The 15,035-nt window shown below is 40.5% G+C and overlaps 2 protein-coding genes and 1 pseudogene across 2 annotated transcripts in view; 1 reads left to right on the top strand and 2 right to left on the bottom strand.

Moving 5' to 3' along the window:
- LOC140235843 (roundabout homolog 2-like) overlaps nucleotides 1-15,035 on the top strand; it is a 45,685-nt gene that overhangs the window by 10,853 nt on the left and 19,797 nt on the right. The gene's annotated exons all lie outside the window — the stretch shown is intronic.
- LOC140236248 (uncharacterized) lies at nucleotides 1,368-5,613 on the bottom strand. The gene is made up of 3 exons (XM_072316212.1): nucleotides 5,566-5,613; nucleotides 3,043-3,596; nucleotides 1,368-2,013 (listed from the first exon to the last, which is right to left on the bottom strand). Exons 1-3 carry the CDS (start codon nucleotides 5,611-5,613, stop codon nucleotides 1,368-1,370), a joined length of 1,248 nt encoding a protein of 415 aa, XP_072172313.1.
- LOC140236250 (uncharacterized) lies at nucleotides 9,370-11,587 on the bottom strand (annotated as a pseudogene).

Below are 15,035 nucleotides of genomic sequence, written 5' to 3' on the forward strand. Positions count from 1 at the left end.
AGTTACGTTCAGACGGCAGGCCCTAACCTCGAGGTTTAGCTATTGCCCCCTAACTACGACGTGTGTCCACACGACGAATCTTAACCTCGAGGTTACGAAACCTCGAGGTAAAGCTTCTGCCCCCCGTAACTACGAGTGGATCCCACTCGATGTTAAAACCACAAAACCGGAAGTTTCAGCCCACACTGCTATAACAAGACGTCTATTTATTCTTTAGTCCAATCCTGTCGGACTCGCTTACAGGTACTCTTGTTCTCTGTCGTATATGGTATGCAGAGATAGCACTGCACTGATGACCTTATGCCTTTATGAAGATATTTGTCGAAAACATTTTTTTTTTTTTTTTTTTTAGCGTCGGAGAAGAAAATAGAATACAGTAGCGAGTTTGACGTGTTCAGTTTCAGAGATCAAGCGCATGGGAAGAAAAGATGATGTTGTTGTGTCGTGCGTCATAGGTTTTTCACGTGTAGTGTATTTGTGGTGTACGTTTGGGAGGTTGACCCGGAAGCAGAGGGAAATTGTGGGGGCTGGAGTTTACGGCGAGGTCACTCTTAACTTCGAGTTCGTTGTTTTTTGTGTCCACACGGTGCTTAACTACGAGTGGGGACCCCCCGCGGCTCGTGGTTAGAGCGCTAACCATAAGATTTCTCGTGGCTCGAAACATCGAGCAAACCTCGAGGTTTGCTAACTACGAGTGCGTCTTCACGGTCCCTAACTACAAGCTCTAACCTCGAAGTTTCCTATCTTCGAGGTTAAGGGCTCCCGTCTGAACGTAACTTATCTAATTTGCTATAATACACGTTTTGGAAAACAAACAAACTGAAAAGCTCTCACATCTTCTTCAATGAAAAAAAAACACACACACAAAAAGCGAACGTCTTACAAAGCCACGCGAGAAATTTAGGAAAAAGGTAGGCCTATACTGATATATACGAGTGATTTTAAAATTACCTGCAGGCCATTTTTATTCTAAAGAAAACAATGTCACTACAGGTCACAGCGACAACACTAAACACATTTGACTTGCTAATGTGCCAGATCCATGTAGACTGTACTTTGGACTATGTATCTTGATGAACTATCAATAGTATAAAGAATCATTTACATATATCGCTGTTATAATCAGTGTCATAGAACTTCCTTTAACCGTACAGACTTTGAGGTAAACTAATTTCTTTTTAATCTTTCTCTGTTTTTCAAAAGCAGATAAAATCTATTGATTGATTGCAACCTGTCATGATAACCATCACATGACATTCCGCCGTGACGTCACATGATTCGTGTATCGGATTTCTTTTCACATGTTTCTGTGGTGATTTTGTAGACGGCAATGATTCCTTGTTTAGATGCAGCTCGATATTTAATATTCATAGTGGCGTGATCCGATGTTCGTACATCTCATGATAATACTTCATGGTCTCCTCGATACCGTCAATGACGTCGGAAGTCATCTTCTCTCGAGGTAGAGGGTCGCTGTTAGGCATGAAGGAAGAGCTGTGCACAGCCCGTCCGTAGAAATTGGCCATCTTGAAGATCATGTCGTCGGCACACTGTTTCCACGTCTTACAGATATCCATTGAGGCGTCCCACTGTAGCAGGGACTCACTGAACGGAAGACCGACGAGCTCGCAGTACTTCCGGAGCATCACTCGTGGGTTATTCAGGAGATCGTCGGTGTCGATTACGATGGGATTCGGATCGATTTCGTCGCGGACGTAGTTCCACATATCGTAGACATCTCTGACGTAGTAGCCAGGACTCATGTGGAAGCAGTCGCGTTTGAGATTGAACGTCTTCGTTGCGCTTTCCGATAAAATACCGCGCTTGCGAAAATGCTTTAAATAGGTGTTTCGGAACGAGTAGACGGTGCGCTCAGGCGATCTGATGAGGAAAGTGTGGCGGTAACCCCATGGCAGGTAGCTTCGGGTTTTCTTGTCCACACCAAAGCCCATGTCCTTGACGAATACATGCTTTCCTCGCCTTGTCTCCAGCTGTTTTTTCACATTCGCGTATCTGAAAAACAACATCATGGAAAAGGAATGATAGAAGTCAGTGTAAATTCAAGGATAACGTAAAAAAAAAAAAAGCTTTGGAAAGCTTCTCTCATTCATAAGTTATTTCGTTTACGCGTAACAGCTTTTATCTCTGTGGACTGGAGTGTGGTTGACATAAGCCCTATATACAACATCAAATCCTGTCTCTTGCTTTTCTCTGACAATGCACACTCTTTTACGGTGAATTATACAGTACTTTGTAAATATTTATGTTCTTAAGTCACTATATTAGGGTAAACTTCACCATCGACTACAGCAGAAATGTAATGTTTTGACACCAAATTGATAATGAAGTTATATGTGGCGGGTATACACATTTTTTTTTTTGTCAACATGCACACCCTCACACGTAATACAGTCATATAAGTGTTGACGCGTCTACGACAACAACCCCCTTATAACCCCCTAGTAACCCTGATCCTAACCCTAACCCAGACCCTTCCCCTGACCCTAACCCTAATCCTAATCCTGAACATAATTCTAACCCTAACCCAAACTCTAACGCTAAAGCTAATCATTACCCTAATCTTTACTCTAACCTGAAGATTAACAAGTATCTAACGGGGGGGGGGGGGGGGGGGGGGGGGAGGGTAATTGCCCTCGGGGGTAATTGCCCTGATACGGTGTTCAGAGACTCCAACCCCAAGCACCTTCTGATCTGGAGATTCTCCCGCCCGAAGCTCCTAGCAAACGGGAGACTCCAAGTTGATGTGTGCGAAGCGCGAAGTTCCTAGGATTCTAGATGTTCTCTGGTGCTATCTAAGGCTTATTTTTTCAACATATACGATAGAAATAAGTAAGAAATCCTTTCCACCGGGAGACACAGAGCCAGGGCGGGAGAAATCAAATCTCAAACGGGAGAACGGGAGATTGTGCAAAAATGGGCTTTCGGCGGGAGATCTCCCGTCGAAAACGGGAGAGTTGGAGTCTCTGGGTGTTGACACACGTACATAGGGTTGTCATCTACATAAGTATCACTTGTTCTTACGCAATTCGGTCGGTCTGGATGTTGGTGCCCGTCATCTTACGCATTAGTTCAGTCGCCTTCGCGAAGATCTCCTCGTTTCCGTCTAGCTCCATAGGGATGTCTTGTCCCGTTGCGTGCTTCACTTCGAACGTAGTCAGCTTGCAGTAGACGTAGGGCTCGAACCAGACTTCCATACCGTCGATGAAGCTCAAACATTTCGTCAACGCCGTGGAGACGGTGCGAGGAATACACCAGAGGAATACGCGCGCTCCTTCCCCGTCTCCCGCGGCCACCGAGGCCATCGAGTTGGTCGTCCCGTCTGGATGGTCATCCGCCATTTTGCAATCTATAGGCTGCCTCACGTCCTTGCTACTTTCCGTCTTCAAGGCCACGATTTGAATTGACGAAAACACAACTTGTATATCCTTTATAATACTTTGACAAATATCTAGTCTCAACAAGATTCTTTTAAGAAAATCAAAGAGAGGTCTGAATAAGCAGTCACAGATTTTGCTCGCGGCTGTGTGTCGGGTCCTAGTATAAAGTTCTGAAGTAGTGATTTGGCAAATCAAACACTTTTAGCAGTGAACCTTTGCCCGTTGAAGTAGTCAAGTACAAATTGAAGATCTGAATATAAGAACGACCCAAGTCCAATTTTTGGCCAAATTTAGTTTGACATGGGAAATTGTAGCTTATGCATGGACTCATCTTGTGTATAAATGATAAATCCTTATTACCCTCGGAAGTGCCTGAAATGAATGAGTTAAATCTTATATGAATGTAAGAAGGAAGGACTTGGGTCATTCTTACATTCATATTATAGCGCCCTCTCTCGTCCTTCTTTCATCTCTATAGCAGAATATCATGTACAATATATATGATTCAAAGAACGACCCAAGTCCATCACACAAAATGGCCTCTCCACAATTAATGTAAATGTTAATTGTCATAATAATATATGTTTTAATTTGTATATACAATGTTGCCTTCCCATCACAGTTAAATAGAATATTATTGGACAAATAAAAAAGACGAAGTTTTTTTAAGTTTACTCGAAATGGTCTTCCATGGACTTGGGTCGTTCTTATATTCAGATACTCAATTGTATGATCAACTTCGCTGAGATTTATGACCACGAGCACTAAGGAAAGAACAGTTCACACAAATCTGTCAAAATATTCTATGCATGCAAAACCTTTGCGTGCACGTACTCACACCAATGATATATATAAAACGTAAAGTGATTATCTATTTCTAACGTCAATGAACGATATACTCTAAATGAAATCCCTTCTGTCTAGAACAAATCTTGAGAAATAAGGGTCTTTCAGATCAGTCACCAACTTTGAGAAAGAAACCTAACTCCTCACGTACAAAATGATCGTGATAATTCAGCAATGAAATTGCTGAATTGCTCACGACTGTACATAAAATTCATGATGCATACATATAAATATAACAAAACTGTGTAATACTTGTACTACAAATATATAACTCTTTGTACATATAGAGTGAAATGCATATAAATATAAGAATTTCGATATATTGCTCGATGCGGGTATGTGTATAACTTGTACATATGCAGGTATGTGTTTGTGCATTTAGTGTCTGTGTGTGTATTCAAGTGCATGGTTTTGCGTGTTTGCAGCAATGACATTGCTGAATTGCTCCCATTTGTACATGAAAGACATGCACACATAAAATGTAACAAAATAACCTAGGTACTACAAATAATAATCGCAACTCGTATCAATGTAAACTTGAGATTCCGAAATGTAATAGTGTATTCAAGTGCATGGTTTTGCGTGTTTGCAGCAATGACATTGCTGAATTGCTCCCATTTGTACATGAAAGACATGCACACATAAAATGTAACAAAATAACCTAGGTACTACAAATAATAATCGCAACTCGTATCAATGTAAACTTGAGATTCCGAAATGTAATACGGAATTTTACAGGCGATCATTACTATTTTGTACGCTTAGCAGTATCTTACTGGAATGATTTGCCATTAGAGACACGCTGTTCCCCTAACTTAGGATTCTGTTTAAAAGTAGATTATGATATGTGTGTGTGTGTGTGTTTTTTTTTTTATATCAAGAAATATGTTTTACTCAATGACTAATACCCACACAGTTATATAAGTTTCGAGATTAAGGGCAAAAATGAGGCTGATAAAAGTATTTCAAGAAACTCTTGTGACATGATATCATTTTTTATCAAATCAATATTAAAATCACCCATTACAAAAACATTTTTATTAATTATAGAATTATACAATTATCTTTCGTCATTTCGAAATTTCGTCATAACCGAATATTCAATAAAGAACAAATAGTGGATAATTTTGCGGCCTGAATTTTTACTGCGTTGTATAACCTGAATTTCGTTTTCGAACAGTGCTCGTTGTAATGGGAGTGCACTGTAGCAAACATCGCTCTGTTTACACGGAACATTTCGGCGTGTAGGAGCTATGGAAAGAGGTCACTAAGACTTAAATTCTAGAATATTGATTGTAAAAACTGTTTCAATTGCACTGGCCTTGATGCATTTTCCTGCACTGTAGAATTCCAAAACTTTGCAGACCATGTTGAATAAAGATATTGTTGTTTTTGTATCTTTATACCAAAGGTTGTAAACCTGTCTGTAGACTACAAATTTCTTTCTTCTACGTTTCAGCTGCCTTGCCGATTATTGTATAAAGTCCAAACTTTTCTTTCACGATAATATAGATCGCGGGGAAAATCTAATCATGATATACATAACATAATGTAAAAGTAATGAAGTAGGATGTCATCTTATGATCCTGCTGAACACTATACCTACACAGTGATAATCAGTTTACGATTATTCCGTAGTAACTGTTATACCCAAAGTTCACCTTTGGGTAGAAGTGTAGGTGGGAGAATAAGGTTGATAGATGATGATGATGTGTGTTTTAATACAACAAATGATTGTATTGCGGGATATCTAAGTGTCTACTTTTTTTCTCTCAAAAAGTATTGCATTATTTTAGGTTTTTACCATTATATTGTAGACGGATCTAAACACTGTGACTCGTATTCTACAGTAAACCCAGGTTTAAACACACTTTAGACCCAGACGTGGGTTTAAACTAGGTCCAAGTTTTTAGCAGAATACGGGCCTGTATGCTTGCGCTCAGAGCTAATTTGGTAATGGGATATATCTATCTGGTATTTTAGTATTAAGAAAGGTTGTTTATACTCTGTAGAGAAATCGATGCTTCATGAATTCGCAAAGATTCTGCTCTTCATGGAATTAGTTTTCGGGTTAAAGAGGTCATAAGGGGTCTTAATGTAAATGATGAATACCCGTTTTTGTTAGAGATACCGCATCAATTAGTGGAAGAAAATGTTGTTTGAACTTTTCGCACAAGATTCTGAATTTTAACTTCATGAGATTAACATATTACGTTATCATCGAGTTCCCGTTCTGATGAAAATACCATTAGCACTTTTGACAATTAATTAGTATAGAGGTTATCAAAATATTGAGCATAAAATTTTCTTTAGAAATGGTGTACGGGAAAAGATTGATTATAAAGAAATGCGTGAGTGAAATGAAAAGATTGATGACATGGTGGGCTATGAGGAATTTTACTTTATGGGTAAAATATTCCCTACATTACATGTTTTAAATGGAATGGGAAAATAAAATCAAAAGGAATGTTATGAAATGCTTCAGATTTATGCTAGGCGAATTTGGATTTAGGATTTTCAATCATTTCTAGTTACTCTGTTAATGTTAAAGGGATGGTACAGTATTGGTGGAGATGAGAATTGGGCTTTTAACTGAGAATTGAGAATCGGGCTTCATGAGCAGTTATAATCACTCTGAAATGATAATCATATACAATATTTTATTATTTTCATTTCGTTTTATATAGTTTCCAACACATGATTACAACATTTGAATGCACATAATAACACAGCAATGTAATGAAAAACAAGCTATGAATAGTGATACAGCCTGAATTTGTAGACAAATACTGAAAAAAAAAATGTTTGAAATGGAAGGGACTGTTAAAGAGCAGACCTTGTAATTTGCAGTCCCCCTGTTAAAAAAGATTGAAAAAACCCTCGGACAGAGAAGAAGTACGCTCATACAGACACAAGGGCCCGAATTCACGAAGGTGGTACAATCTTGTCCATGGTTTAAACCATGGACAAGGACCGTGGAGCGCCAAGTGTTGCACGGAATATTTCGTTACGAAATCAGTCATTTCGTCGACGAAATGACCATTTCGACGAAATGTTGTCATTTCGTGACTAAATAATCATTTCGTCGACGAAATGACTGATTTCGTAACGAAATATTCCATGCGACACTTGGCGCTCCACGGTCCTTGTCCATGGTTTAAACCATGGACAAGATTGTACCACCTTCGTGAATTCGGGCCAAGAAGATTGAAAGAAAGAGGAACCGTACATTTGTAAGTAGCGGTGTATAATGCATGAATGACAGGAAGACACGATATTTTTATACCCATATAGAAAAAGTACAATTAAAAATCAGGTTATAGGAATTGTATGAGTTAATGACAGATATAAACTATGAAACATAATATATTCATTCGAATTCTCAAAAAGTATGTACGTTTTGTGATTGAAATGTAAAGTCCTATGATATTTTTTTTTTCTCGTGAAAAAAAAAACAACAAAAACAGCAGTCCTTCGGAGCCGTGATTTATGCAGTGTATTGCTTATTAGAATATTAATTGGGAAAGCATTCATATTGATGTCAAACTGTAAAATTCATGAGGTGGGGGACAATTCATTAATTAGCAGAACTATAAGGATAAGCCCCCAACGCATCAATATTTCAAACACAGATTGCGGGAAAATGAATGAAAATCAAATCAAGTGATTTCAATCCGTTGCGATTTATGCTGTGCGGCAGCTGATACTAATCTTACCTATTTAGAACTCCATATAAGATTCCTGTGTATATAGTTACGTTCAGACGGCAGGCCCTAACCTCGAGGTTTAGCTATTGCCCCCTAACTACGACGTGTGTCCACACGACGAATCTTAACCTCGAGGTTACGAAACCTCGAGGTAAAGCTTCTGCCCCCCGTAACTACGAGTGGATCCCACTCGATGTTAAAACCACAAAACCGGAAGTTTCAGCCCACACTGCTATAACAAGACGTCTATTTATTCTTTAGTCCAATCCTGTCGGACTCGCTTACAGGTACTCTTGTTCTCTGTCGTATATGGTATGCAGAGATAGCACTGCACTGATGACTTTATGCCTTTATGAAGATATTTGTCGAAAACATTTTTTTTTTTTTTTTTTTTTAGCGTCGGAGAAGAATATAGAATACAGTAACGAGTTTGACGTGTTCAGTTTCAGAGATCAAGCGCATGGGAAGAAAAGATGATGTTGTTGTGTCGTGCGTCATAGGTTTTTCACGTGTAGTGTATTTGTGGTGTACGTTTGGGAGGTTGACCCGGAAGCAGAGGGAAATTGTGGGGGCTGGAGTTTACGGCGAGGTCACTCTTAACTTCGAGTTCGTTGTTTTTTGTGTCCACACGGTGCTTAACTACGAGTGGGGACCCCCCGCGGCTCGTGGTTAGAGCGCTAACCATAAGATTTCTCGTGGCTCGAAACATCGAGCAAACCTCGAGGTTTGCTAACTACGAGTGCGTCTTCACGGTCCCTAACTACAAGCTCTAACCTCGAAGTTTCCTATCTTCGAGGTTAAGGGCTCCCGTCTGAACGTCTTATCTAATTTGCTACAATACACGTTTTGGAAAACAAACAAACTGAAAAGCTCTCACATCTTCTTCAATGAAAAAAAAAAAACAAAACACACACACAAAAAGCGAACGTCTTACAAAGCCACGCGAGAAATTTAGGAAAAAGGTAGGCCTATACTGATATATACGAGTGATTTTAAAATTACCTGCAGGCCATTTTTATTCTAAAGAAAACAATGTCACTACAGGTCACAGCGACAACACTAAACACATTTGACTTGCTAATGTGCCAGATCCATGTAGACTGTACTTTGGACTATGTATCTTGATGAACTATCAATAGTATAAAGAATCATTTGAATATATCGCTGTTATAATCAGTGTCATAGAACTTCCTTTAACCGTACAGACTTTGAGGTAAACTAATTTCTTTTTAATCTTTCTCTGTTTTTCAAAAGCAGATAAAATCTATTGATTGATTGCAACCTGTCATGATAACCATCACATGACATTCCACCGTGACGTCACATGATTCGTGTATCGGATTTCTTTTCACATGTTTCTGTGGTGATTTTGTAGACGGCAATGATTCCTTGTTTAGATGCAGCTCGATATTTGATATTCATTGTGGCGTGATCCGATGTTCGTACATCTCATGATAATACTTCATGGTCTCCTCGATACCGTCAATGACGTCGGAAGTCATCTTCTCTCGAGGTAAAGGGTCGCTGGGAGGCATGAAGGAAGAGCTGTGCACAGCCCGTCCGTAGAAATTGGCCATCTTGAAGATCATGTCGTCGGCACACTGTTTCCACGTCTTACAAATATCCATTGAGGCGTCCCACTGTAGCAGGGACTCACTGAACGGAAGACCGACGAGCTCGCAGTACTTCCGGAGCATCACTCGTGGGTTATTCAGGAGATCGTCGGTGTCGATTACGATGGGATTCGGATCGATTTCGTCGCGGACGTAGTTCCACATATCGTAGACATCTCTGACGTAGTAGCCAGGACTCATGTGGAAGCAGTCGCGTTTGAGATTGAACGTCTTCGTTGCGCTTTCCGATAAAATACCGCGCTTGCGAAAATGCTTTAAATAGGTGTTTCGGAACGAGTAGACGGTGCGCTCAGGCGATCTGATGAGGAAAGTGTGGCGGTAACCCCATGGCAGGTAGCTTCGGGTTTTCTTGTCCACACCAAAGCCAATGTCCTTGACGAATACATGCTTTCCTCGCCTTGTCTCCAGCTGTTTTTTGACATTCGCGTATCTGAAAAACAACATCATGGAAAAGGAATGATAGAAGTCAGTGTAAATTCAAGGATAACGTAAAAAAAAAGCTTTGGAAAGCTTCTCTCATTCATAAGTTATTTCGTTTACGCGTAACAGCTTTTATCTCTGTGGACTGGAGTGTGGTTGACATAAGCCCTATATACAACATCAAATCCTGTCTCTTGCTTTTCTCTGACAATGCACACTCTTTTACGGTGAATTATACAGTACTTTGTAAATATTTATGTTCTTAAGTCACTATATTAGGGTAAACTTCACCATCGACTACAGCAGAAATGTAATGTTTTGACACCAAATTGATAATGAAGTTATATGTGGCGGGTATACACATTTTTTTTTTCAACATGCACACCCTCACACGTAATACAGTCATATAAGTGTTGACGCGTCTACGACAATAACCCCCTTATAACCCCCTAGTAACCCTGATCCTAACCCTAACCCAGACCCTTCCCCTGACCCTAACCCTAATCCTAATCCTGAACATAATTCTAACCCTAACCCAAACTCTAACGCTAAAGCTAATCATTACCCTAATCTTTACTCTAACCTGAAGATTAACAAGTATCTAACGGGGGGGGGGGGGGGGGGGGGGAGGGGTAATTGCCCTCGGGGGTAATTGCCCTGATACGGTGTTCAGAGACTCCAACCCCAAGCACCTTCTGATCTGGAGATTCTCCCGCCCGAAGCTCCTAGCAAACGGGAGACTCCAAGTTGATGTGTGCGAAGCGCGAAGTTCCTAGGATTCTAGATGTTCTCTGGTGCTATCTAAGGCTTATTTTTTCAACATATACGATAGAAATAAGTAAGAAATCCTTTCCACCGGGAGACACAGAGCCAGGGCGGGAGAAATCAAATCTCAAACGGGAGAACGGGAGATTGTGCAAAAATGGGCTTTCGGCGGGAGATCTCCCGTCGAAAACGGGAGAGTTGGAGTCTCTGGGTGTTGACACACGTACATAGGGTTGTCATCTACATAAGTATCACTTGTTCTTACGCAATTCGGTCGGTCTGGATGTTGGTGCCCGTCATCTTACGCATTAGTTCAGTCGCCTTCGCGAAGATCTCCTCGTTTCCGTCTAGCTCCATAGGGATGTCTTGTCCCGTTGCGTGCTTCACTTCGAACGTAGTCAGCTTGCAGTAGACGTAGGGCTCGAACCAGACTTCCATACCGTCGATGAAGCTCAAACATTTCGTCAACGCCGTGGAGACGGTGCGAGGAATACACCAGAGGAATACGCGCGCTCCTTCCCTTTCTCCCGCGGCCGCCGAGGCCATCGAGTTGGTCGTCCCGTCTGGATGGTCATTCGCCATTTTGCAATCTATACAGCTATAGGCTGCCTGACGTCCTTGCTGCTTTCCCTCTTCAAAGCCACGATTTGAATTGACGAAAACACAACTTGTATATCCTTTATAATACTTTGACAAATATCTAGTCTCAACAAGATTCTTTTAATGGAAAATCAAAGAGAGGTCTGAATAAGCAGTCACAGATTTTGCTCGCGGCTGTGTGTCGGGTCCTAGTATAAAGTTCTGAAGTAGTGATTTGGCAAATCAAACACGTTTAGCCGTGAACCTTTGCCCGTTGAAGTATTCAAGTACAATAACTATTGTGTGATTAATTTCGCTGAGATTTATGACCACAAGCACTAAGGAAAGAACAGTTCACACAAATGTTTCAAAATATTCTATGCATGTAAAACCTTTGCGTGCACGTACTCACACCAATGATAAAAAACGTAAAGTGATTATCTATTTCTAACGTCAATGAACGATATACTCTAAATGAAATCCCTTCTGTCTATAGAACAAATCTTGAGAAATAAGGATCTTTCAGATCAGTCACCAACTTTGAGAAAGAAACCTAACTCCTCACGTACAAAATGATCGTGATAATTCAGCAATGAAATTGCTGAATTGCTCACGACTGTACATAAAATTCATGATGCATACATTCGATATATTGCTCAATGCGGGTATGTGTATAACGTGTACATATGCAGGTATGTGTTTGTGCATTTAGTGTCTGTGTGTGTATTCAAGTGCATGGTTTTGCGTGTTTGCAGCAATGACATTGCTGAATTGCTCCCATTTGTATACATGAAAGACATGCATACATAAAATGTAACAAAATAACCTACTACAAATAATCGCAACTCGCATCAATGTAAACTTGAGATTCCGAAATGTAATACGGAATTTTACAGGCGATCATTACTCTTTTGTATGCTCAGCAGTATCTTACTGGAATGATTTGCCATTAGAGACACGCTGTTCCCCTAACTTAGGATTGTTTAAAAGTAGATTATGATATGTGTGTGTTTTTTTATATCAAGAAATGATTATGTTTTACTCAATAACTAATACCCACACAGTTATATAAGTTATGTAACTTGCGTAGTAGATGTAATTGTTCATCGTTTTTCCCCAAATAATCTCGTTTTTTTTTTAATTTAGAAACTGTTGTAGTATTTACATGTCTTTGAAATTGTTGTATCAGCGTTATGTTTGATTTTTGATCGTATTTAAATGTATGTATTTTATCTTTTCCTTTTTTTTGTGCTAGTAACTGTAATTCTGCAATGTTTTATGTGTTGTGCTTTAAAGGGTCCGATGGAAACCAGCCCATGCTGACTTGAGCCACCCTTTTTAAAGACGTGAAATGAATAGATTATTCAATAAATAAATAAATATATAAATAATCACAAAAAAATTTCCATGCATGTATAAATTGAAATTGTTTCAGACATAATTTCAACTCTAAAGGCATAATTTACCATTTGCAGATGAAACAAAAACCCAGCTTTAGTGCTTCAAAATAGTTCTAAAATGTGAGTTAGGGATAGAAAAAAAAACAATGTAAAAATTTGAATCAGTATAATCAATGTTAAGTATTGTTAAATATACAAAATGTGAACAATAGTTATAATAAAAATGTTTCCAGAATACACCGTATGCAGTTATGGTTTATAGAGAAAAATAATGATAATTACTTGCTATTGGGTATGTGATTACTAATGGAGATTGCAGCATACCTGTGCACAAAAATTGTTTATTTCTATAAGGGGGTGAAGTTTTGTGTGCGGCCTTTGACAGAAGTTGGTACTTTCTTTTGCTGTCCAGTTTAGTTGGGAGACACAGAGTTTCCAGAGCATGACAGTAGTTACCGTACAGCGGCCCAAGCATGAGACGACACGTCTTTCGGTGGATTCGCTCAATTTGAGCTTTCTGACTTTCGGTTCATACTTACTCGAGTGCCTAACTGCTGTAGAATACTCAACTATTCACAGGCCGTACGAGCGATAGACCGACAACAGATGTCGCAGGGGAAGATTGAGTCCCTTAAGAACTCGAAACATGTGCAGCCTCATGTTGCCCACTTGACAATGTCATTAACATAACAATTACACTTGAGGCCGTTGTGGTTCAATACTCCCAGTAGTTTTACAACTGATGCTTCATTTACCTCTTGGTTTCCAATAGTTATTTTCTTTGCGTAGACGAAACTGACATTCATTGCAACACATTTCTTGGGGATTAGTTTTATGTTGCTATTTGTTGACCAAATATCTAGTTCATGTACAGTGTTCTGAAGAGCTGACGTCTCGTTCACTTTCCTGCATTCCACATTAGGGAGTTTTCGCTACACGACGGGAAGACCGAGAATACGCGGAAGCAATCAGCTGTGACAGTCCCCGTACTCGGACTCCCGTCCCCATAACTAAGCAGTTTCGCTTTTCTGCACAGGACGGAGGCGTGGGGATCGCTTCATGGCTGGCTGGCTGACTGGCTCACTCCTGCCCAGCATCGGGACCAAACGCTATTTTGGCTGAATACCGTACTTGATTTCCTCAGGACGGGACGTTTCTCGGATTTGATCATGCGCAGATGCAAATTTTGCACACGACACGCTCAAATCCCGGCCGCGTCGTGCTTGCGAAAACTCCCTAACAAATCGTTGACGTACTTCCAACTAGGGTGGGCGCTATCACGACACGCGTCGTTGATCATACACAAAAATATTACCGGACCGAGCAAGGTTCCTTGAGGCGCGCCCGCGAAAACTTCCAGCCAATCAGAGTACGTGGACATGTATCTAACACACTGCTCGCGGTAAGAGAGGAAGCTACAGAATCCACGCAACTATTACGGGCGGGGCATTCATCCCGAGCATCTTGGTTATCGCGATGTTGTGGTTAATGCGATCAAACGCTTTGCTGAAATCCACGGCTACCCGCGTTGACACGGTTTTGGGTTTGTCGGCATCGCGAAAGATGGTGTTCAGGACGTCAATGAGATAGTGCGCCATTGCATGTCCTTTCCTATTCCCAAATTGAGACGGGTCAATAGAGGTGCTAATGCTGCTCATGAGCCAGCTGGTTATGAACTTTTCGGCTATTTTTTCGAAGTTATCCGTTACCGAGACTGGTCTCAGATCTTCAGTGGATGGCTTGGGGTTTTTTTCAGGATTGGTACAATGATCGCGCGTTTCCATTGTTTAGGTACTGTAGTGTCATTGAAAGATGCGTTGGTGAGGTTGGTAAGCGGGTTGCTCAATTCATAAGCGAACTCGGTTATGATTTTGGCAGAAATGCCGTCTGGGCCAGAGGCTTTCCCTCGGGTTGATAGAACGAAGCTCCCTGTGTACTTCCCATGGCTGAACGAGTGGGATAGGCTAGGCAGTAGGTAGGAACAGGGGAAAGGAGTTGAGGTCCAATTTGTCGATGTCCTTGGCGAGATTGATAACAGACTCGTTGATCTGTTCAGCTTTTCCTACAAAGTCACCCTGACGTAATCTCTCAATCACTGCAGATGTCTGATTAGTTGTTATTCCAGTCATAGATTTTCTACTTCTATGCCACGGGAGGGGTTTGTCTCCTTATTTTTTTAATTTTTATTTATTTTTTTTTTTGTACGCGGTCCACATAAAATGAAGACTTTGCAGAGGCTATGCATCGGGTTAACTTGTTCCTCAACTGCCTCCAGCGTGCTGTTTT

Source organism: Diadema setosum, chromosome 12 (assembly GCF_964275005.1).
Source record: "Diadema setosum chromosome 12, eeDiaSeto1, whole genome shotgun sequence".
NCBI lineage: Eukaryota > Metazoa > Echinodermata > Echinoidea > Diadematoida > Diadematidae > Diadema > Diadema setosum.

Coding starts and splice junctions, on each gene's coding strand:
- LOC140236248 (XM_072316212.1), bottom strand. CDS start 5,613: ATGGTCTGCAAAGTTTTGGAATTCTACAGTGCAGGAAAATGCATCAAG. Junction 3,597..5,565: donor GTGCAGGAAAATGCATCAAG/GCCAGTGCAATT, acceptor CACTGCTAAAAG/TGTTTGATTTGCCAAATCAC. Junction 2,014..3,042: donor ATCCAGACCGACCGAATTGC/GTAAGAACAAGT, acceptor GTTGTTTTTCAG/ATACGCGAATGTGAAAAAAC.